The 24,518-nt window shown below is 41.4% G+C and overlaps 1 protein-coding gene across 3 annotated transcripts in view; it reads left to right on the top strand.

Moving 5' to 3' along the window:
• Positions 1-1,499: 1,499 nt before the first annotated feature.
• lrrc41 (leucine rich repeat containing 41) overlaps positions 1,500-24,518 on the top strand; it is a 28,059-nt gene continuing 5,040 nt past the window's right edge. The window contains exons 1-8 of one of the 3 annotated variants that reach the window (XM_083911028.1): positions 1,500-1,711; positions 3,257-3,298; positions 4,677-4,735; positions 4,825-5,602; positions 7,046-7,270; positions 8,561-8,728; positions 13,998-14,096; positions 15,959-16,087. In XM_083911028.1, the coding sequence (XP_083767154.1) occupies positions 1,594-1,711; positions 3,257-3,298; positions 4,677-4,735; positions 4,825-5,602; positions 7,046-7,270; positions 8,561-8,728; positions 13,998-14,096; positions 15,959-16,087 (1,618 nt within the window). In that variant the 5' untranslated portion in view covers positions 1,500-1,593. Of the gene's footprint in view, positions 1,712-3,211; positions 3,299-4,676; positions 4,736-4,824; positions 5,603-7,045; positions 7,271-8,560; positions 8,729-13,997; positions 14,097-15,958; positions 16,088-24,518 lie in introns of all 3 variants that reach the window. The other 2 variants (XM_083911027.1, XM_083911026.1) reach the window with 2 other exon arrangements.

Genomic DNA, 24,518 nt, shown 5'->3' with positions numbered 1-24,518 from the left:
AGATGGATCAAAAGAGCCAGAAAATGGGCGCACTGGGGCTGCGGTGTACATTCCAGAGTTTAAAGTGGCAGTTAAGCAGAGAGCAACAGATCATGCATCAGTATACACAGTTGAACTCCTGACTATCACACTCGCACTGAGATGGTTAGGGGGAGACAACAGGGCCAATGCACCCATTGCATCAGATAGCTGGGCAGCCCTCAGTAGTATTAGGACCATGAAGTCATGTAGGCAAGATCTAATCATGGAGATCCATCAAATGCTATATGACCTTCAAAACAGGGGGAGGACTGTCAGTTTTCTGTGGGTTCCTGCTCATGCAGGGGTTGAGGGCAATGAGGATGCAGATATACTGGCAAAACAAGCACTCAGATTACAAACAGTAAACAATATCCCACTAGGGAAAGCAGAAGGAAAGACAGTCATTAAAACACAAATGCAAAGGGTTTGGCAGAAATATTGTGACATAAATGAGACAGGAAGACACTTTTACGGTATACAAAAACTGGTGGGAAAAGTAGGAATGGTAGACGGGAGCAGGAAGGAGGAGGCGGTCATTACCCGCCTCAGATTAGGACACACGGGGCTTAACAGCACGCTACACAGAATTGGTAAACATCCTACTGGTAAATGTAGAATGTGTGATCATCCTGAAACTGCAGCATGTTCTTATGGAATGCAAGGGATATGAGAGAGAGAGGAGAGATCTTAAATCAGCACTGCAAAGGGAAAAAGTGAGCTTTACGGTAGAGAACATGTTGCAAAGATCAGAAAGCATTAGGAGGTATGTGTGTAAATATTTAAGGGAAACAGGCTTAATGGATAGGGTTTAAGGTTTTTTTTTTCTTCTTCTTCTGTCATCTAATGTTCCACACTCCAGTCCGGTAGGTGGCGGCAATGCACCTATAAACTGGATGCCGCCAATCAAATCCAGAAGAAGAAGAAGAAGAAGACACTTGAACACAACGCACTGGTAATTTCCAGTTCACAAGTGGAAAGGACCGTCTTTTCCATAGCACGTCATCCACCCCCCCACCTCTATTGTTGTACCTGTTTCTGGCTATTTGTCTGTATCACCATTACCCCATGCCCCCTTCGCCTTGCTTCCCTGTCATCCTTGTCATCCTTGTCTCCTGTTGTTTATCGTCTGTATATATTTTATGTCCTACTCTGTAAGCGACTTTGGGTCTCTGAAAAGCGCTATATAAATAAAATGAATTATTATTATTATAGCACGTGAAGGCAGCATAGAGCAGTGGTAAAGAGCAGAGTGGAAGCGGACAAAGCAGAAGATGTTTCAGCTACCCAGTGTGAACAGAACAGGACTGATGAACAGAGGGTGGTGACGAACCGGACGCTGTAGGAGTTATCGAACTCCAGAGGGTGGCGGTAATACAACACTTGGGGCGCAAAGTGCCGTTAAAATTCGAAAGAGAAGAAGAAGAACGTGTCCGTATAATTTCGTTGTTTTTTTAACCGCCATGAACAGTAGAACTCGCTTCTGACGCTGTCGGACTGAGTGCTGCTGTGTCCCGGCAGGTGGTCACCGTGTCTGCTTACACCGTAATTAACAACGTTGTTTCATGCTGAACAATGTACGACACTGCCAGCAAAACAGCCCTAAGAAATTCAAAGGATATTTGTTTAAAGAAGATATGCTTCCAAGCTGCCAGGACACATTTCGCTGCTGTGGGTGTTCAGGCTCTTCTTGGTAAGTTCTGTTCCACTCATTAACGTTAGTAGCCATGGAGAACACGAATAGCTAACGTTAACGGTGAACACACAGACATTGAATATCCCAAAATAACCTTATTAAAATATTGTATTCAAGTAGAAATACTATTACTCGAGTAAACAGACAATTGAATGAATGATACTAACTAAAATAAAAAAAAATTAGATAGTTCAAACAGGGCCTTCATGGAAAAACTTTTCATAATGACTCAGTAAGGTATTACTTTTTTTGTTATTTAACAAGATCAGAGATCTAAGCAAATTTACTTCTTTAGCCTTGTTTGATATGCAATATTTGTAGGGTAGAAGCCAGGCTCTTCTCCACTTTATGTCCTTTATTATCATTTCGCAGCACTTCTGCCTCCTCCTGTTGCTGTTACATTGACAACAGCAGCTGCTCGCTGCAGGATGTACAGCTCGTATACTACTGTTACTCTCAAAACACACCAAACACACCTTCATTGACACTTTTTTTCAACATGTGTGACAGGCAGGCGTGTGTGCACAATGCCTGATCGATATTAGGAGATAAATAGTAACCCCCACCCCTTTTAAAAAGGATAGTTAACAAAGAACCATGAGCTGCTCTTCTGGAGCCATGAGCTCCAGCTCCCATCAAAGATCTGTAATTCCTATCACCACTTCTCTCTGCCTGCTCCTAATGGCATCTGCAGGTGTCCACTGCACCTGACCAACAACCACTCAGAGCCGAAGAGTCTCTGACACAGTGTGAATCAAACTGTGAAACGAGGCAGCACTAATCAAATATGAATCAAGACTCTGTTACTGTATTGCCTATTTCTCGTATAAAGTATTTTCAAACATATTTTAGGGTACTGTTGAGCTGTAAAATGAGAAACTTTGTGACCAAGTCGAGCCAGCTCATTGAGCTGAATGCAGTAACATCAGGATTGTTGTCAGAAAATGCAGGGAGGCCTCTGAATGTGACCACCAAAAGCAGAAATCAGCAGATCCACTGCAAAATGTATAGTGGAAACCATGTCTTGTATATAGAGCTTCAAGGATTAATCGATTAGTTACAACCATTTCGATAATCAAATAATCATTTTAGTTTTTTATCCTCCTCTTTGACAGTAAACTGAATATCCTTGTGTTGTGGATAAAACAATACAATTAAGGATTTCTTCCTGGGCTTTGGAAAACACTGATCCACATTTTATCACATTTTATAGACCAAACAACTAATCCATTAATGGAGAAAATAATCAACAGATTAATTGATGATGAAAATCATTGTTATTTGCTGCTTTACTGTACACTTCAGGCCACATTTGAACATCCACACACCTCTGATTGTCTGGTTTGTCATATGGATTATTGTCAGTTCAACATACTTTGAAGGACATTTCTTAGCCATAGTGATTTTCTGTTACTCTTTTGGCTACTCACCTGTGGTGAGGGAGTTTGTGTGTCAAATGTTGAATGTGCTAACGTTAACCACTCTGTCATAACATAGATCTTCCAACGCCTCTCATCAAGGATCTTCTTCCTAATCTTACAGTATGTCAGCTAGATAAGCTCCAGCCTGCATTAAACCAGAGAGGTAAGAATTTCAGTTCAGTTCAATTCATTTTCATTTATAGTGCCAAATCACAGACAGATCCAGAGATGCAAGCAACCACAAAAGCAACTATAATATCTATATTAATGCAAATATGACGTACATGTAATGGCAGTTAATATACCAGAGTGATATAAATAATAGAAACAACTGCAGCTAAGGTGATAGAATGTGATAATGATAGTAATTATGGTGGTAAATATGATCAATGATATGAGTAATAGTTATACCAGCTGATAAAATACGACTGAATGTTTTTATGGTTGCAAATTTAAGAGTGAGTGGTTAGCACAGTCGCCCCAAGTAAAGAGGCTGAAGGTCCTCGAGGCACAACCACGGGTTCGACTCCGACCTGCGGCCCTTTGTTGCATGTCTCACCCTCTCTCTCTCACCCAATGTCCTGTCTGTTCTATATAAAAAAGGCTTGAAAACTGCCAAAAAAAAAATCTTTAAATAGAAAAACTCATGATAATATATATGAGTAATAGTTATAATAGCAACCGGAAGCGTCATGCAGGACCACGGTAGCAGGCACCACCACGATCAGCAGAGACCTGAGAGACAACAAAACACAAACAACTGAAGAAGCTGAATTATTAACATGTATTGATCAGACATGAATAATACAGACAGAGAGGAGAGAAGCTCAGAGCATCAGGAACAGGATTATTTGTAAAGCACGTCTGCACATGTACGAGCACGAGCATGCGCACGTGTGCGAGTACGAGGCCTACGGCCACGTCATTTTATGTGCGCCTGTTCGGACATAGAAAAAAAAGACCCGGACCATGCGCGGACATTTAAAACAAAAGGTTCACGTTGTTGTGATGCGAAGGTGGAGTGTTTACTGCAGATTTGGTCAGATGAAAATATTCAAAAACAGTTGGACAAGACGCACAAAAACTCTGAGGTCTATGGAAAGAATTGTAAACAAAGCGACACATCGCGATGACGTCGTTCAATGTGTGTGACGTGTTACGGCGTGATGACGTATAGGCAGGCAAGAAGCATTCGGGCCCAGGCAGTGTGAGTACAAACGGGCCTGGGCCGCGGGGGGAGAGGGAGGGGGGGACAAGTACCCTAAAGCACGGGGCACGGTACGGACGGACAGTGAGAGTGCGCCCTAAGATACGACGGAGCCTGACCAATAAGAGCTTTGTAGGTAAGAAGAAGGATTTTAAATTAGATTCTCAATTTTACAGGTAGCCAGTGCAAAGAAGCTAACATCAGATCTGTCACTTTAGTTGAAGTGCAAAGAGAGTTTTGTTTTTTGTATTTCTTGTTCTTTGAGACGGTACCTTTTGTTTTGATCAGAAACATTCATAGTTACGTTTCCATTTGTCATTTTTTTTCGTCTCAGGGATATCAACTTACTCTGGGTGGAATGCAGTCCTACAGGATATGTCTGGACCTAAACATGTAGGTGCAATGTCTTCTTTAATCATGAAAAATATCATAAAATATTATCTAGACTCCAGATGTAATATATATCCTGTCTTACATTTCAGACAATAGACTTCAACACAGAAGAAGAGACCAAAAGGGAAGTTATGAGAATACTTTTTCCTTGCGTATTCTATGGCTTCAGAAACCCTTTCATCAATAGAAACATCACAAATTTAAACACCCCTTCTTTCCTGTGGGCTGCAGCTAAATGTATAAAACATTTTTTACTCACTACGCCAGTTGATTGTTTAACTGCTGAGCAGTGGCCTCTTCTGAACCTCTTGGAGAAGCGTATTGAGAGTGTTGCTGTATCTCAGTGCGTTGATCTATCAAAGAGGAAGACCCAAACTGCGTTGTATGTCCTTCATCGCCTGGTAGACCACGGGGTGGCTAAAAAACTTGTCGTACATGTGCCATGTCCCACACTGCTGGCCTGGATCCTACATGGCAGGGGATCGCAGTATGTAAACCCTGAGCTGAGCAAACTAATGCACAGCAAAAAGGTACTTGCAGCTTTAGCTAGTGCGAACCGGGCCAGTTGCAGTTCAAGTCTTGGGACCAGGACTTCAGAAGATCAGGATGATTCAGTCACTCCCTGCAAACGCTTAAAGTTGGATTCTGTGCCTGTGGAGGAGGAATCTGAAAAAGCAAACTTTACTGTGGACCCACAGGTTCTCTGTCAAACCCTCACTCCGTGTGGTGGTCCCTCCACAGGGGCTTGTCCTTGGGGACAGATCGATTGTCTGGAGATCGGCCAGTGTAGGTCTGACTCCCTCAGAGTGCTGAACTCTGCTCTACCCACATTTTTCTGCCTCCGCTCGCTAACTCTTCACAGCTTTTGTAAGTTTGATAATGTGCCAGTAAGTTCAGGGTTAGGGGTCAGGGGTCAGGGGTCCTTATACCTTGTATCTTTGCTTCAGCAACATTGATAAATAGAAGTCTTTTAATTTCCTCTGACACTGGTGACAAGTTAAAACAATAGTTGCCCTGTGTATCACTGACGTCCAACAAAGGTGTTGGATATGTTCCACATAAGTATTTTACTTTAGCATTGTTGTTTTCCATGTTTACTAGCTTGCAGTCTTCTTACTCAATGCCTTTGTTGGTGCATTGCCGCATAACTAGCTTCCTGTAGACTAGTGAAGGTGGACGTGTCTCCAGTGGGCACAAAACAAACAAAACAGGGGCCTAAAAAACAGCTCCATAACACTAGGTCAAAAACTCCACTGGATACCTTTTCCTGTCTTGGCCTATAATTGAGCCTTTCAGGCACATTAGCTTTGTGCCTGTGCCTGAATTTTGGTCCCAATGCCAACACTACACTATACGGGATACATTATACATGACATTTTAATATGATTTTCTTTAAAACCATTATTTTATTTAACAAAAGAAGAAATGAGCTATACTAGAAGGTTACATTTATTATTATTATACTTCATTCATATGTCTACATAGATTGTAGAAACATTTTAAAATGCATGAATAAATGCATCATTTTCTTGTTAATCTTAGGCTCCTTGGAGTCACAAATGTAACACTAACTCTTGAAGTTAAATTTGCCTAAATTCCAATTTAATAGTTCTCCTTCCACTCCAATACATTGAAGGTGACTGGAAATGTATCCGTTCAGCATTGTTGTTTTTGTTGATACAAACTACAGCAAAGGCATTCTGCTTCACTATATTGGGGTGGAGGAAGAATTATTGGACAAATAAAATCAGAACTATTTAACATGGACAGATACCATTTTTGGCAAGTGACAAAATCTTTGCTTTTGGGGATTTGGATTAACTGAACCTTTAACATAACGACTGAACGTTATCTGTGTAGAATTTGTTCTACCAATGCACTATTCATATGCTAAATAATGGAATTAAGGTATTTACATTTTACAGCAGTGAAGAAAGGTGAAAATTGAGCCACTCCTATGTCGTGTTATATGACACTAATTGAATACCCTGACAGAACTAAGTCATGGATTTCATCAACTGTAAATATATCTATAGTTCTTGGATGAGATATTTTCTGCATGCTGAAATCTACATCCCAACAGGGAATGATATGCAAATGATAACAGTCAGGAGAGGAGTAAAGGGATGGGGGTGGCAGTGTAGCAATCAGAATATTGATATTGAATTTCAGCTAAAAAAGGATAAATTGAAATACTGTACATGGGATGTGTAGACAGTATAGCTGTATTTAATCAATCTACAAAACTGAACTAGAGGGTTATTTCACCTTTAGAGAATAGTGACAGCTTGTGTCTGTTTACTTGTGCAGCGACCTTCAGGGAAGCAGACATGTTGGACCTGACCAGTGCCCTTAAACAGCTGTCTGAGAGTTCCTACAGCTCTCTCACTGATCTAAGCATCAGTGTCGTACCGTGCACCAGGCTTGTGGAGATCCTGCTTGACGCAAGCCCCAACCTGACGTCCCTACACGTGGAGATCCAGACTGTGATGGGGGCAGCACGGGTCTTACATCATCCCAGGACTGCTAAATCAGGTGCTGTGATGCTTCTACCAAAGTGAAGTAACAGGATGAGCAGGATGAAAATGTTTTATTCTTGTTGAAATACAGTAAGTGCTGAACCAGCGGCCAATCCTGTAGTGGTTAGGGTAAGAGTAGTCTTGCATAGCCAGACCTTCAGAGTGCTCTGTCAGTGCTGGAGTATTGTCTGGCAATACGGGCATATCATTCTGCTATAGGGGGAAAAAAGCTCTGGCTTTGTTTGTATTTCTATAAACCAATCACAGTTGTCTCAGTCGGAGCTAAGTGGGCGTGCCCTTGCTCAGCTATCTATTTTGCAAGGACACCATAGCTGCATCTCGGACTTAGCCCGGCCCAAGACAATTGTGATTGGTTTAAAGAAAGACGAACAAGCCTGATAATTTCCCCCTATCCCAGAATGTTAACATGTTGTTAACAGCCATCCATATTCCAGCAATAACACAGTCCTGTCTAGATAGGTCTGGCAATGCAAGACTAGGGGGAGACTAACCTCACTGTTTAATCGTTTAAACCAGATACTTTTTTCAGATTTAACTCAAATAAAAAAAATAAACAGCGTCTTTACTAATCTGTGAAAAAAAGAAATATTTGAAATAGCCATATTTCGATTACAAATGGTGATGTCCAAGCTGTTTCTCTTTTTAGTATAGTTTAACCACATTATACAACCCCTTTCCAAAGTTGGGACGCTGTGTAAAATATAAATGAAAAACGGAATGCAGTGATTTGCAAATCATTGACACCCCATTGTAATTGAAAATAGCAAAAAGACAACATTTCAAATGGAAAAATGGAATTGTTTTTGAACATGATCATCTCATTTAGAATTTGATTGAATAAATTAATTATTACATTTGTTAAATTAGTTCTTGAATATACGAGTTATGAATTATTATAATAATTTAAATTTATATAGCACTTTCAAGGTTACGCAAAAAGGGATTTTCAAAATTAAAATGTTCACATTTGCACCACTTTCTAAAATGACTGGGTAACCAGTGCAGTTCTGCTAAAATGGGAGTGATGTGACAGGACCATCTAGACTTTGTGGTCCACCTTTGAATTAACACGCACACGCACACGCACACACTCACTCTCTCTCGCTCTCTCCCAGTAAATGTAAGAGCTGTTATTTCAGTACCATGAAACCATGACATTTTTGCTAAAGGTTGTCATACCGTCAGAATCGCATAACGGCCCATGCCTAATCCTGGGTTCTACATACTAATACTAAAGCAGTGTAGTGTAGAAGTCAACCTAAATTCACTGTTTCCTAACCTTCAGCAGAGCTGCCCCTGCAGAAGCTGGTAGTCAAAGTAGCTGATCCCGAAATAGATCTGCACTTCATCACATCTGCGCTGAGACGCTCTCCACATCTCTACTCTCTCCAGGTAGTCGGGATGAGGTTACCAACTGGCTCCTCTCAAAGCCAGCTCCTCACCACTCTCTCAGGTAAGGTGTCATGTCAGTGGAAGGGGTTAACCACAGTTTGAGTGCCCTGGCCTTCTAAAAGGTGTACTCCAAGCACCAGGGCATTGTGTTGTGAGGCCCCTATGTGTATAGAGGATCGCTAGTGGATCAAAGTCAATAAAACACCATGAATTGATATCTTGACAGCACAAGTCTGATTATATTATGTATTCAAGCAGGGCTGTAAACTAACCGGTAGATGAAAGAACTACCGGCCACCTAAATTGTTTACCGGCCAAATAATACATTTCCTCTTTTTGTTGCATATACATCTGTTTCAGTACTTATCATTGACAAACAGTACTGAAGCCAGGAGCGGTCGCTGGCAAGTGTGTGCCCCATGGTCATCTAAATTAACCAGATCAAAAATGAACAGAAGAGGCGCTATACAGAAAAACACCAAATCTGCGATAATGTGTACTTAAACAGCAGATCTCTGTCATCTAAAGCTGTATTAGTAAATGATCTGATATCAGATAACCCTATTGATTTACTCTCTGACTGAAACCTGGCTGTGTCATGAAGAATATGTTAGCCTAAATTAATCCACTCCTCCCAGTCATATTAATACTATATTCCTCGAGGCAGTGGTTGAGGAGGAGACGTTGCAGTTATTTATGACTCAGACAAAGAACAAGACTTTCAAATGAATTATAATCTAGTCTAGGTTTAGGGTTGATTAATAGGCCTTTCACATTCAACCTGGAAACTGTGCAGCCAATTATACTTGTTATAGTGTACCGTGCTCCTGGTCCGTACTCTGAATTTCTATCTGAATTCTCAGAGTTTCTGTCAAATTTAGTCCTTATATCTGATAAAGTAATTATTGTAGGAGATTTTAATATTCACTCGGCCGTTGATAATAATAGCCCTATTATTGCGTTTATCTCTCTATTAGATTCGATTGGTTTTAGTCAGACTGTACATAAACCTATCACTGTTTTAATCACACCCTCGACCTTGTTTTGGCTTATGGTTAGAAATCAATGACTTAATAGTCTTTCCACAGAATCCTATTTTATCAGACCATTATTTAATAACTTTTGAATTGGTATTACAGGACTACTCACCTCTGGGCAAAAGTTTCTACACTAGATGTTTTTCTGATAGTGCTATAACTAAATTTAAGGAAGCGATTCCATCTGCATTTACTTTAATGCCTTATCCTAATATTCAAGATTCCTGCACTAACGTTAGTCTCTCTGAAATTGATCACCTTGTTGACAGTGTTGCAGGCTCACTACGAACAACACTTGACTCGGTTGCTCCTTTAAAAAAGAATATAATGAAACAGAGGAAGTTAGCTCCGTGGTATAACTCACAAACCCCTGAATTAAAACAAATAAGGCCCCTGTAATGCCAGAGCAGCCTATTACTCACCTTTAATAGAGGAAATTAAAAACAATCCTAGATTTATTTTCAGCACTGTAGCCGGGCTGACAGAGAGCCACAGCTCTATTCAGCCATGTATTCCTATAACCCTCAGTAGTAACGACTTCATGACCTTCTTTAATGACAAAATTATAACTAATAGAGATAAAATCAACCCGCTTGGCACCAATTTTTCTTCAAACCCAGGAACCTTAGAAACAACTGTACGACCTGATACCTTCTTGGACTACTTTTCTACAGTTGACCTTAACAAATTAACATCTACTATTTCAGCATCAAAGCCCTCTACTTGTCTCTTAGACTCTATTCCAACTAGGTTACTTAAAGAAGTGTTACCTATAGTTAGCACTCCTGTATTAGACATGATTAACATGTCTTTTCAGCAGGTTATGTACCACAGTCTTTTAAAGTAGCTGTAATTAAACCTCTACTTAAAAAGCCCAGGCTTGATCCTGAGGTACTAGCCAACTATAGACCTATATCTAACCTTCCTTTTGACTCTTAAGATCCTCGAGAAATTAGTCGCCAATCAGCTGTGTGACTTTTTACGTAATGAGTTGTTGGAGGACTTCCAGTCTGTATTTAGAATGAATCATAGCACTGAGACAGCACTTGTAAAAATTACGAACGACCTTCTAATAGCCTCAGACCAAGCACTTGTCTCTGTACTTGTTTTACTAGATCTTAGTGCTGCCTTCGACACTATTGACCATTGCATCCTGCTAAAGAGACTGGAGCTTCTAATTGGCATTAAACGAACCGCACTGAGCTGGTTTAAGTCGTATTTATCAGATAGATCTCAGTTTGTACATGTTAATGACAAATCCTCCATTCACACTAAAGTTAGTCACAGAGTTCCCCAGGGTTCTGTCCTTGGACCGATTCTTTTCACCTTATATATGCTTCCCTTAGGAAATATTATAAGGAAGCACTCCATAAAGTTTCATTATGCTGATGATACATAATTATATTTGTCGATTAACCAGAAGAAACCGATCAGTTAGATAAACTTCAAATGTGCATTAAGGAAATAAAAAGCTGGATGACCTGCAATTTTCTGATGTTAAACTCAGATAAAACTGAAGTCATTGTACCTGGCCCTGTTGTGCTCCAGCACCACAGTAAGGAATCTAGGTGTTATTTTTGATCAGGATATGTCCTTCGATTCTCACATAAAACTAACGACAAGGACTGCATATTTTCACCTGCGTAATATTGTGAAGATTAGCAACATTGTGTCTCAGAAAGATGCAGAAAAACTAGTCCATGCATTTGTTACTTCTAGGCGAGACTACTGCAACTCCTTATTATCAGGCTGCTCCAATATGTCTGTTAAGAGTGTCCAGTTGGTCCAAAATGCTGCAGCTTGTGTACTAACTAAAACAAATCGAAGATAACATATTTCTCCTGTTTTAGCTTCTTTGCACTGGCTACCTGTAAAATCTAGAATAGAATTTAAAATCCTTCTCCTTACCTACTCCCAATTGTTATTCGGAATAAAGACACCGTCCCCATATTTAAGAGTAAACTTAAAACTTTCCTTTTTGATAAAGCTTACAATTCAATTCAATTCAATTCAATTTTATTTATAGTGTCAAATAATAACAAAAGTTATCTCAGGACACTTTACAGAGTAGGTAAAGACCACACTCAATGACTTATTTATGATTTACATAGACCCAACAATTCCTCTGTAGAGTACGGTGGCGACGAAAACCTTCCCTATATCAGGCAGGAACGTCGGACAGACCCAGCTCTGTGGAGGACAGCCATCTGTCTTGACTGGTTGGGGAGGAAGAAAAGGAGAGAGAAAGAGAGAAAAGAAACACAGATGGACAGAGAGAGAGAGACAGACAGGCTTTGCTTGCATCTCTTGAAGTGTGTCTAACAGTAACTATAATAATATCTATAGTAATGTGAATATGACGTATATGTTAAGTGAGTTAATACAACAGAATAGTAGAAACAAGCACAGCTAAGGTGATAGAATATGACAATGATAATAATTATGGTGGCAAACATGATCAATGATGAGTAGAGGCAATAGCAGCTACGATACAGCGAGACATACCACTGGTGGTGTTTTTATGGCTATAAATTTTATAGTTATATATTAAACTAGTGATAGTATATATGAGTAACGGTGACCTGCGAGACGACAAAGCCCAAACAACTCCGGGGAAGAAGCTGAATTAGTAACATGCATTGATGAGACATGAATGGTACAGACAGAGAGAGTATCAGGAAAAGTATTATCCCCCGGCAGACTAGGCCTATAGCAGCATAATTAAGCAGAAGAAAATCTTATCGTAAGTCCTAGCTGTAAGCTTTATCAAAAAGGAAAGTTTTAAGTTTACTCTTAAATATGGGGACAGTGTCTGCCTGGAGTTTGTTCCACAGGAGAGGAATTTGAATTTGAATTTATTGAAAAGAATCCCCATTAGCTGACGCCTAGACGACAGCTAGTCTTCCTGGGGTTCAGCTTGGTAGCTGAAGGCTCTGCCTCCATTTCTACTTTTGGAGACTCTAGGAATGACGAGTAGCCCTGCATTCTCAGAGCGCAGCGATCTAGTCAGGTAATACGGTACTATGAGCTCTTTAAGATACGACGGTGCCTGACCAATAAGAGCTTTGTACGTAAGGAGAAGGATTTTAAATTCTATTCTAAATTTTACTGGTAGCCAGTGCAGAGAAGCTAATACAGGAGAAATATGTTCTCTTCTATTTGTTTTAGTTAGTACACAAGCTGCAGCATTTTGGACCAACTGGAAACTCTTAACAGACTTATTGGAGCAGCCTGATAATAAGGAATTGCAGTAGGCCAGCCTAGAAGTAACAAATGCTCTACGGGGGAATTTTTGGGTCTATGTAAATCATAAATAAGTCATAGAGTGTGGTCTATACCTAGTTTGTAAAGTGTCCTGAGATAAATTTTGTTATGATTTGGCACAATAAATAAAATTGAATTGAATTGAATTATAAACGTAGCAATACATGCTTAGAAAAGAGGCCAAAGTATTATTTAGAAATCATTTCTAATATAATTAATTCAATTTCAAAACATTGAAAATTGAAAACTTTAACACTGTGGAGGAAGAGCGGATCGTCCTCCATTCGAAAGATCGGCGGTTCGATCCCCAGCTCTGTCTTCAAGTGTCCTTGGGCAAGACAATGAGCCCTCAATTGCTCCTTGTGCTGTGCATGGGTGTGTGTGTATGTGCTGTGAATGGTTAGATTAGATGGTATGTAGACATTCACTGTCATCAGTGTGAATGTGACAAGTAGTGTGAAAGCGCCTTGAGTAGTCAGAAGACTAGAAAGGTGCTATATAAGTACAAGTCCATTTACCATTTACCAAAACTTTGACAAAAGAAACCCTCATTAATGACTCATCAGAACTACAGATGATGATCCAGTCTGCATCTCTAATCAGAAACTCCTCATCTCAATCAGAAACTCCTCATCTCTGTCTTCAGCAGACACCCTCTCTGCACCCCCATCCATCCAGTCACTAGATGGAGCTCTCTGTTCAACAAAGGGTTGAAAACACACTGAATCACCATTCATTGAGCCTTTCTCTTTGCACCAAGAGCTCCATCTAGTGAGCTCAGAAAATAATAATAACCTTTGCCCATCACTATTTTACAGTTGAAAAATGAACTTTGTCAGTCATTTCTGTAGACAGACTCGCATTTATATCCTGCAGTTACTCGTTCATTGACATAAATACATATGTAACTACAATATGATAATATCTGCCTGTCCGGCTCCAATGTCAGCCTGGTTGATGTATCTGTCTAATGTTAAACCAAATACAATCTGAAGTGCTGTCGGTAATGACAATATGCTCAACTTTTAGAGTCAAATCACCAGCTGACGATTCTCAACTTGGAGGACATGAAGCTGTCTGATTGTCTCCCTGAGATCCTAAATCTACTAAGAGACTGCAAGTTGGAAGGTAAGAAAAGGAGTATGACTCACACATCTGTTGTTAGTCTTTTCCTAAATGTAGATTATATCCCGGCAGGCACATGGAACATAAAAGCAAAGTGCAGTGTTTGCAAGACTCGTAGCAATGTCTTTTATGGTTTTTCTCTGGCCGGGCCATTCGTTTAAGCCATGTGGAACCATGATGGTGTGTTTCCAGTTGTCTCACAGCAGGACCAACCACAACCAACCTGTGTCTGCTGCTTCTCTGTGCTGATGATCATAGAGGAAGCTCTGTTTTGTTTTCAGCTCTTACTAGCTTCTAACTGAACCTCTGGTTTGCATTTGACTTTAAGCTAAGGCTGACATTTGAAAGTGCAAACTGATACACAAGAGTGAATCACTTTGCACTTTCAAATGTCAGCCTTAGCTTACTGTTTACTGTTTTTCAATTGTAGCTGTATCAGAGCAGGCGTACCTTGCTGATGTAAACCCAAAGCTTTTCACAACTTTTTTCACTACTGTGAAGAAGTTAGAGAAAGTGTTTATTATAGTCAGCAGAGCTACTACAGCTTCATTTCATAAAGAAAGATGACAACAGTGCAGCTTGTGATGTCTGTGAAATGATGATCTCAAGTCGGGGTGGAAACATCAGCAACATGGTAAAACAGCTATCCACTTTTTTCCACACCAAAAATGATCAGGAACCAATAAGGATATTGGTAAAAAATCAGACTGATCTGATATTGTCTGGTACATGATAAATTTTAACACAAATCAATATTCAACTACGTATGAAACAGATCTCTCATCATTAAAGCTCTTCTTGAGGGGGGCTTGCGCTACGATATCACTGCGATGGCAAAGGAACTCCGCCCGTCTCAGAGTAGAGAGAGAGGGAGAGAAACAGACACGTTCAAACCTCCAGCCAGATGGTCGCTAAATAAAACTCCTACATCACCACAGCATTACTTAATCCTATGTCCAGAATTCTTAACAGCTACTGTGTGAATACATAGAGCCACAATGGCAAGCAGTTTAATAGACAAGGCATTCAGCATTCCCGTTTACCATTTACACCCACAAACTAGCTTAGCTATAGTTTCAAGCAAAAGACATACAGAGCATGTATTTGGCATTGGTGTTTCTACTTCCAAAGTGAATGGCAATAGTTCAGAACAGAACTAAATTAAACAGTTCAAAGATGCTTTGAAAGTTTAAAACTTACAGTTGTCATGAAGAGCAGGCTTAGGCACTTTACTAGTGGGGGAGGGGCCCTGCACGGTCTGCAAGTGACCTCCAGCAACACGGAGCTGCCTGTTGATGCCTGTCTGTGAATAATGCTGGAAAAAACTATCGGCCGATAATAACTCTACTTTGTAATCAATAAAGTCAGTTCTAGTCTCTAGTCACACCTACAGCAGTACGATATTTGCTGATTTCATAAAGTCTGCCACAATACAGTTTCAGTTCAATTCAGGACAATAAATATAAATGTAATATTTTGCTCCGTGTGTCTGCTTATAAACAAGTCGGTTGGCAGGAGCACTCATGCCACCGTCAGCCATGTCTGTCTCTGTCACCATGAAACCACGCCCACTCTGGCTGCAGGCAGTGATGAAGCAAGAGAGAAGCTGCACGCTGATGCCGATATGGCTCTGTCTGCATATGGAAGGTCTCAAAGTGAATTCACTAAGGTTTGTCATGTGCATTAATCTCTCTCTCTCTCTCTCCCTCTCCCTCTCTCTCTCTCTCTCTCTCTCTCTCTCTCTCTCTCTCTCTCTCTCTCTCTCTCTCTCTCTCTCTCTCTCTCTCTCTCTCTCTCTCTCTCTCTCTCTCTCTCTCTCTCTCTCTCTCTCTCTCTCTCTCTCTCTCTCTCTCTCTCTCTCTCAGAGCTGCAGTTTAATGACTGCCGTCTTCTTGAGAAGTGGAGCGACAAGGAGGAGGGTTTGCAGCAGCTGGTGGATGCTCTGAAGACAGTGCCTTCTCTCCACACACTCAGCCTGGCTCAGAATCGGCTAGGTAAGCACATCCTTGACTTCTCTCCACTAACGGATTTACACTGTACTGTATAAAGAACCTCTACCTGCTTTAGAGGCCCTTTGAATCATCTGCATCAGTGATTTTACACAGCCTGGAGTGTTTTGTGCGAAGCTAGTAGCTACTAGCGTGATTTGTGTGTAGCTAGTGGCTACTAGCGTGATTTGTGTGTAGCTAGTGGCTACTAGCGTGATTTGTGTGTAGCTAGTGGCTACTAGCGTGATTTGACACGGACAAGCAGACACACACAATAACTATTATGCCTACCACGCCATGTGAGGGCTATACAGTCCTTCAAAAGGCAAATAAAAAGATTGCTGACCTGAAAGAAGACATCCGTCGCCTCTCCAATGAACTGAAAAGGAAGGACTCACTCTTGTCCGGTTTCATGAAAGTAGCTTCACAACAGTCCAAACAAATCAGTTTCATCACTTCCCTCAACGCAACTATCCAGTACACCACTATCAAATGGGACCCCGTCGCCAACCTTCAACACTCTTCCTGCTCAACTCCTAACCATCAGGAGTCATGGGCTGAGGTGGTGGTCCGTGGTGGTACCAGTCGGGCGGTCCGGTCTGCATCGCCACCGCACCTGATCCTCTCCAACCGCTACACGGTACTGTCCGATGACGCCACGGCCCACCCAGATGACCCGGCTGTCGCTCCGACATTGGCCGACTCTGTCACCTCACCGCGGGAAATTAGTGTCCAGGCGGGCAGGCACTCCACCGTGAGGCCGGATCGACAGCCACTGACCAAACCAACAGTGGCGTCTTCTCGCTGTAAGATGTTAAGGGACGCCGTACGCAGACGGTCTGGACGTCTTCCTCGCACTGAGCCAACAGGATCCTCCATCTGGGTTCAAGGCCACCGGACCCCCGTCACATCACACACCTGCCGAGACTGACCACCGCCAGCCGGTGACCACCGGCGTGCAGGCGGGTCGCGCACCTCGAGACCACGGGAGTCCTCCGCCGTCACCTACCCGTACTCGCCCCCTCTTCTCCCCGACCACACTGATAACCGGGGACTCCATCGTCAGGAATATTTGCTTCTTCAATGCTGTCACTCGCTGTTTTCCTGGAGCCACCGTGCCAGATATCCTGGACAAGCTCCCGGGGCTGCTGCTCTCACTCCCTAACACTATCAGTCGGGTGATAGTTCACGTTGGGAGCAGTCAGAGCTGACCAAAAAGGATTTTAATGGTCTTTTATCCTTTTTAAGTGCCTGTGGTAAGTCTGTTTTTATTTGACGGTCTGTTGTGGACCTGGCTGTGTCTGACCATTTTTGTGTGTTTTTTACAATCACCAGTTCTAACCAGCAGGAGGCCCCAGTGAGAACAGTGAGGAAACGCTACCTAACTTCTGAAGTGGCTGCAAATTTTATCCAGATTTTACAGAGCACTCCTGCAGAAATTTTACCAGCACCATGTGATTTTATTGTTGACAATTTTAACCATAAAATAAAATCAACGCTGGACTTGGTGGCTCCACTCTCAATAAAAAGAAATATGACAAAACCGACACCCCCGTGGAGAAATGCAGGAACTAAAAAACTAAAGAGAGACTGCAGGAGTGCTGAGAGGAGATGGAGAAAAACAAAACTGACAGTTCACTATGAAATTTTACGTGAACATCTCAAAACATACAATAACGCAATCAAACAGTCAAGAATCTCCCATTTCCATAAACTAATCAACGAACATAAAAAACCCCACAAATTCCTCTTCTCCACAACTGACCTTTTAACAAACAAAAATTTTAATAGATCCTCCAAAACACCAACCGACGCCCTTTGTGAGGACTTTGCAGACCACTTCAGAAATAAAATCAATGACATCAGATCAAGTCTTTTACCCCAACAGATTTCCAATGTTGACACACCTGGATCATTGATTTTACCCGAGGAAACACTGGAGAGTTTTGCCCTGGTTGATGCGGGGACACTTGGTCGAGTCCTCTCCCAAGTAAAGTCCACAACCTGCCTATTAGATCCGATTCCCACACCATTTTTCAAAACACTTTGCGGATTCTTTGAGGATTATGCTGACGATACGCAACTGTATATCGCTGTGTCTCCCGATGACACAGGCCCTATTGATGTCCTTTTTAACTGCATTTTAGATATCAAGACATGGATGGCAGGAAATTTCCTACAGCTCAACCAGGACAAAACAGAGATTTTACTCATTGGTCCTGAGGGCCAGAAAGAGAAACTTTTACCAAAGTTACAGAAATTTAAACTATCACAATCTGTAAAAAATCTGGGTGTGATTTTTGACTCTGAGCTCAGTTTTATTCCACACATTAAAAAATATAACAAAAATAGGTTTTTACCACCTTAAGAACATAGCCAGAGTCCGCCCGTTTCTCTCTCAGGCCAGCACGGAGGTGCTGATGCATGCTTTTATCTCTTGTCGTATAGACTACTGTAATGCCCTGCTCTCTGGCCTTCCCAAAAAGAGCATTTCGAATCTACAATTATTACAAAACTCAGCTGCACGAGTGCTGACAAGGACCAGAGGGCGGGAGCACATAACACCAGTTTTAAAGTTGCTGCATTGGCTCCCCGTCCGTTTCAGGATTGATTTTAAAGTTCTTCTACTAGTTTTTAAGTGTCTTAACGGTCTTGGGCCCTCTTACCTATCTGACTTGCTTTTACCTTATCGGCCGACGCGGACCCTGAGGTCCTCCGGCACCGGCCTTTTAACCATACCACAGGTTAGTTCAAAAAAGCACGGGGAGGCGGCTTTCAATTATTATGGGCCCCGACTATGGAACAGCCTGCCGGAGAGCCTCAGGGTCGCTGAGACTGCTGAAGTTTTTAAAAAGAGGCTTAAGACCCATCTTTTTAACCAGGCTTTTAGTTAATTGATTTCTTTTAGGCAGTGCTAATCAGAGCACGTTTTATCCTTTTTTACTGTTTTAATCTCTGTGTTTTAGGCTTCATGCTTTTATTTACATGTCTTATGCTCTTATGGTTTTATCTTCTATTTTACGTTTTAGCCTCTATGCTTTTATGCTTTAGTCTTTTACTCCTTTACTGTTAGGCAACAATTTTAAATCTCCAGTGTTTCCTCAGGGGGCCTGCCAGTTTGGGAGTTGTCTCTGATCTTGGCCGCGTGGGGTGCTGTCCCGTGGACGGTTCCGTCCCGGGCGGCTAGAGGGCTCTGCACCTTGGTGCGGGGGCTCCTGTCTGCTCGGGTTGGGGTGGTCTCTGTGGCGGTGCTCCCTGTGACCTTGGACTGGGATCTCTCCCGGTGTGGTTGGTACCCCAAAAGGTAGCTTCCTCTAGACTCCTCTGTACCTCAGGTCTCGCTGCCCGGCCATGTCTCTGTAGTGACAGCTAGCGTTGGTGTAGGTGTGAGTCTGTGTATCTGTGTGCCTGCATGGCTGTGTGTGTTTATGTGAATGTGTGAATGAACGTATATACATTTGTGTGTGTTTCTGTGCTTGACTGTGGGAGGGTTGGGTTCTTTGAACTTTCTTCTCCTGATTTTATTTGATGTTTCTCTTTTTCTGTACATCCCTGTGAGGCACTTTGCGATACTTTCCTGTATGAAAAGCGCCATATAAATAAAGTTTGATTTGATTAAAGTTTGATTTAATGGGATTAAACTGAGGGATACATTAGTCCAAATCATGCTTCTGGACTCAGACCCTGCATGATCGAAGCAATGTTAAGGCAGAGGTGGTTGCTCTTCATTTTTTAAACGTTCGTATCGAGATCACGATGACAAACTAGTTTCTTTGATCCCAACTCATTTTCACTTGTGTTTGCGCCTGAACTGCCAATTAATGATCATCAGATGAAATAAATATGACTTATGTCAAGATCCTTATCCTATGGATCCTGTAGTCCTCCTGCTGATGTGGTTGCTACTCTTCTTGTATTCTGTTAATGTGAATGAACTGTGGAGGTGTGTGAAGGTTGTTTAAGTCAGAGCAGAGAGGCAACACTTGCAGAGTGAGAAAAGCAGCCATTGTAATAAACTCTCTTGAGGACAGGCAGGAGAGACACATCTCTCCCCACTCCCAACTCTACCTCCTTTAAACTGCCCTTAGTGTAAAAGTGTCTTTTTTCAAGAGAAGAACGTGTGACTTTGTATAATGTGGAAGGTGGCATTCAAAGTGCCAACTTTGTTCTATAAGCTTCATGAAACATTGGCTACTAGAGTGTGCTCTCTGTTCAACAAAGGGTCAACCCTTTGTTGCTTCTTTGAGCCTTTTTCTTTAAACAAGAGCTCGATCTAGTAAGCCCAACAAATACAATATAGCTTCATTTGGACATCACTATTTCTAGCCCATCGTTTGGGTTTTTCAGCATCTTTTGTACTTTGTTTAGTCTCTTCACTCTCAACAACCTTATTTCCAACACCAGCTGAAAATGTTTAAGGCCCTGTTTAGACGAAGGTGATCTAGAAAGGAAACGCTAAAGTGGCATTGCGTTCTCACTTTTTATTCTGCGTTTAGACGAGCGTCTTTGGGTTGAAATCTGCGTGCATACAGTGATGCAAAAGTGTGTGAAATTCGACGTAGTTTGCACGTCAGGTGTCTAGGTGGAGCTGTGAAGCACTGCCACACAACAGCACCCAGAGCTGGTGCATGCGTAGAAACTTCCTGCTCCTTCTCTCCCTAACAGCGGAGAAGCAGGACACCGTACAGTGTGACAGGGATCTGCAGCACGGTCTGCAGCCTCCCACCGCCTTGGCTCCACCCAGGACACTTGAATGTCCCACTGATGGAAACAGTCCCACATGTTTGTTGTTGTTTACCTGTACTCTGCACATGGATGTTAGGGTAACACATACGCCATGTGAGCCAGCGTGAGCAGAATAGAGCAGTTTTTTACCCCTTTACACGCAAAACACAAAGCTGGAGCCTTTTTTAACATTTACACTCTGGAGGGGGGTTTACCTTTTTTGTGTTTTTAAGCCCCAAAAACGCAGTCGGCATCTAAACAAAAGGCACATCTGATTAAATATTTTGTCATTTTTAACCGCGACTGTTGTCATGTACACAGGGCCTAGTAAACATGTCCGCTACCCCTTCATCAGCAAACAGCAGAAAGACAAAGTTAGGGACTAGCTGTTTCCTGGGCCTGTTGTCACCTGGCATAAATAGATCTGTTCTGAGTGATCAGATCACAACTTTTACCTGCAGCAGAATGTGTCTCCAGTGACCACTTTTGGCCCGATTTGACTTCCTCGCTCTGAATGGAAATCATGTAGAAAAACAATTCTTGTTCTTGTGGTGTACATTTCAGCTGTTACTCTCACATGAATCATTATTACATAAACATGAGACTAATGAAAAAGTGCTGCCTACAGTTTGTACCTGCAGACATGTGTGCAGGAGAGCAGAGAGAGAGTCTCCGTGTTCAACTCTCTGCTTTATTTTACTGTGTCATGTTCTCTTTCGGCTGGATAGCAGTCGAGTTAAGTTCCTGCTGATGAAGACCCTGCATTTCCTGATTTGGAATAACAAAAAAAGCCGCTCTGACTTGTCAATAGCAACGTCAGATGTTCCAAAGAAAGAACAGGAATATCTGTACTAATATATCCACATATTCCCCAGAGGGGAACAAACACAGACACAACACCAACAGTCTGAGAATAAAATCCAAAACCCACGATTCCCTCTTAGTGGTTTCTGAGACATGAGAAATACTTTCAAAATAATAATCACAAAAACAGAGCTGCCTGTGGCCCAGAGGTTGTGGAGAAGGCCAGTAAATGAGGACGTAGTTCTGCTCACAGCTGAGTAGGCTGTCCTTCAATGTGTCCTGGAGACAGATTCTGCTCACGCAGTGCTCAGATGTAATGTTGGCTGCCTCAATTTGGGAGATCGGTGGTTCGGCTCCTGGCTCCTCCGGTCCACATGTTCAAGTGTCCTTGGGCAAGACACTGAACCCCAAATTGCTCCCCTGTGCATGGGTGTGTGAATGTGGTGTGAATTATTAGATTAGATTAGATTAGATTAGATGGTCCACTGCCATCAGTGTGACTGGGTGAATGTGACAAGTAGTGTGAAATACATGTATAGCCGCATGTCATCATTCCGTCGCTGGCTGTCTGGATGGTGCACATTGTAAATAATGTGGGCTTTGCAGATAATTGGCAGTCTTTCTGGGGAAAACCTGGTTTATTAGGAGAGATGGTATTCATCCTACTTTGGAGGGTGCTGCTCTCATATTTAAGAACCTGGACACAGTTGTTAGCAGTCTAAAACCATGACAACCCAGTGTTGGGACCAGGAAGCAGAGTGGCAGTCTTACACACCTCTCGGTGCTCCCTATGGAGCACTTTCCAGCTCAGTAGCAGAGCAGAAGAATCTGTTGGCTTAAATGAATCCACTCCTCCCAGTCATATTAATACTCATATTTCTTTAGGCAGTGGTCGAGGAGGAGGCGTTGCCGCTATTTATGACTCAGGCCTATTAATCAACCCTAAACCTAAACTAAATTATAATTAATTTGAAAGTATTGTTCTTTATCTTTCACATTCAACCTGGAAAACTGTGCAGCCAATTATATTCTCAGTTTAGTCAAATTTAGTCCTTAAATCTGATAGTTATCATTGTAGGATATTTTAATATTCACGTGGACGTTGATAATTGCCTTATTATTGCGTTTATCTCTCTATTAGATTCGATTGGTTATAGTCAGAGTGTACATAAACCTACTCACTGTTTTAATCACACCCTCGACCTTGTTTTGGCTTATGGTGTGGAAATCAATGACTTAATAGTCTTTCCACAGAATCCTATTTTATCAGACCATTATTTAATAACTTTTGAATTCGTATTACAGGACTACTCACCTCTGGGCAAAAGTTTCTACACTAGATGTTCATCTGATAGTGCTGTAACTAGATTTAAGGAAGCGATTCCATCGGCATGTCATTTAATGCCTTATTCTTATATTCAATATTCCTCTACTAACCATAGACTGTATAAATGAAAGGACAGAGCGACCGGGTCTTGGTTATGCAAGACTAAAGACCCGTTCACACAGATTCTGCAACAGCGCCAGCTTTTTGTTCATTCCATAGACTGTATAAATGAATGGACGGAGCCACCGGGTCTTAAAAAGCAATGAAATGCAAGTTGTATTCACTTTATGCTACACAAGAGAAAATATTTTTATTGTGAAGGAGGATCATCAGCAAATGACTGATGCTTACCAGGCTCTGTTAATGTTCTGAGCTCTTTAAATCGCCCACTGCAGTTTTTGTAATTTATTTATTATTCTCTGTCCTTAATGTGCACAACATTTTTATTCATATCTACAGTTATTGTAAATCAAAAATGTAATGAATGATGATCCTAGTTTTCTGTTTTCCTGCAGTAATTTAACAGTACTGAGTGTATTAACATGAACTACAGAATACTCTTGCTTGGTTAATAACAAGACACATTTCTATAATGTTGATAACCGCTAACATACTGTATAAAGAGCAGTGTAACTGATTACAAGTTGTGGCAAAAACTTTTATCAATGTGTTTGTCTGATTACAATACTGTACATGTTGCTTTTGTTAAAATTCAAACCAGATATGCACCATAATTATCATCAACAAACCTTTGGCAAGAGCTTCATAAGAACTTGTATTGCACATTAAAATCTGAAATCATTTCAACAATTATATAATCCATGTAAACCCCATAAAGATGATACTTAAATGTGTACAGAAGAATGTAATAAATAATTAAATTAAGTGCAAAATTCAAGTGTATCTATGTAAAAATACATACAGTAAATAAAATATGCAGTATTTCAGCCCCCGCAATGCCAAGGCTGTTACCATCACCGGACATAGTCTCCTATAATCCACACACTGGCTGGATGGACAGAAAACATTGTAATGGTGAGAAATGGATCATAATGTAGACTATAGAGGAAAAGCCTTAGATAAAAAAAATAAAATAAAAGTCTGCGGTCCTGTAAACTAGTTAACTAATTTAACTGTAAACTAGTTAAATTAGCTCATTTCCATCTGCTCATATCCTGAGTCTTGAACAAACTGCACATCATTATCAACCCGTAGGTAATCTTATAATAATGCAATATAATGCCGTTATCGTTCCATTATTCAAGTTATCTACCACCAAGTAACGACAGTGACAGCTTACACAGTGTAACTTCAGCTACAATAACAATACAAGGTTAACGGTTATTTTTCATGTCTACCAAACATAATTCTACTGCAGTAATGAAGGTTGAGTTAGCTGTACAGCTTCCCTCCGATTATCCAAGCTAATGTTGTTAGCAGCAGCGGCTCAAATTTGTCAGGTTGCTGATAGGTTTGCAAAAACTTAAACATGGCAGCGCCCCCCTTGGACATAGAAAAAAGGAAGATGGCAGCGTCCAGGTCGGTTACTTTTACTAACGACCTAATAGCTTCAGACAAAGG

This window comes from Echiichthys vipera, assembly GCF_963691815.1.
Source record: "Echiichthys vipera genome assembly, chromosome: 3".
Classification (NCBI taxonomy): Eukaryota; Metazoa; Chordata; class Actinopteri; order Perciformes; family Trachinidae; genus Echiichthys; species Echiichthys vipera.
The sequence above is the reverse complement of the archived record's forward strand: the minus strand, read 5'-3'. Positions and strand labels throughout refer to the sequence as shown.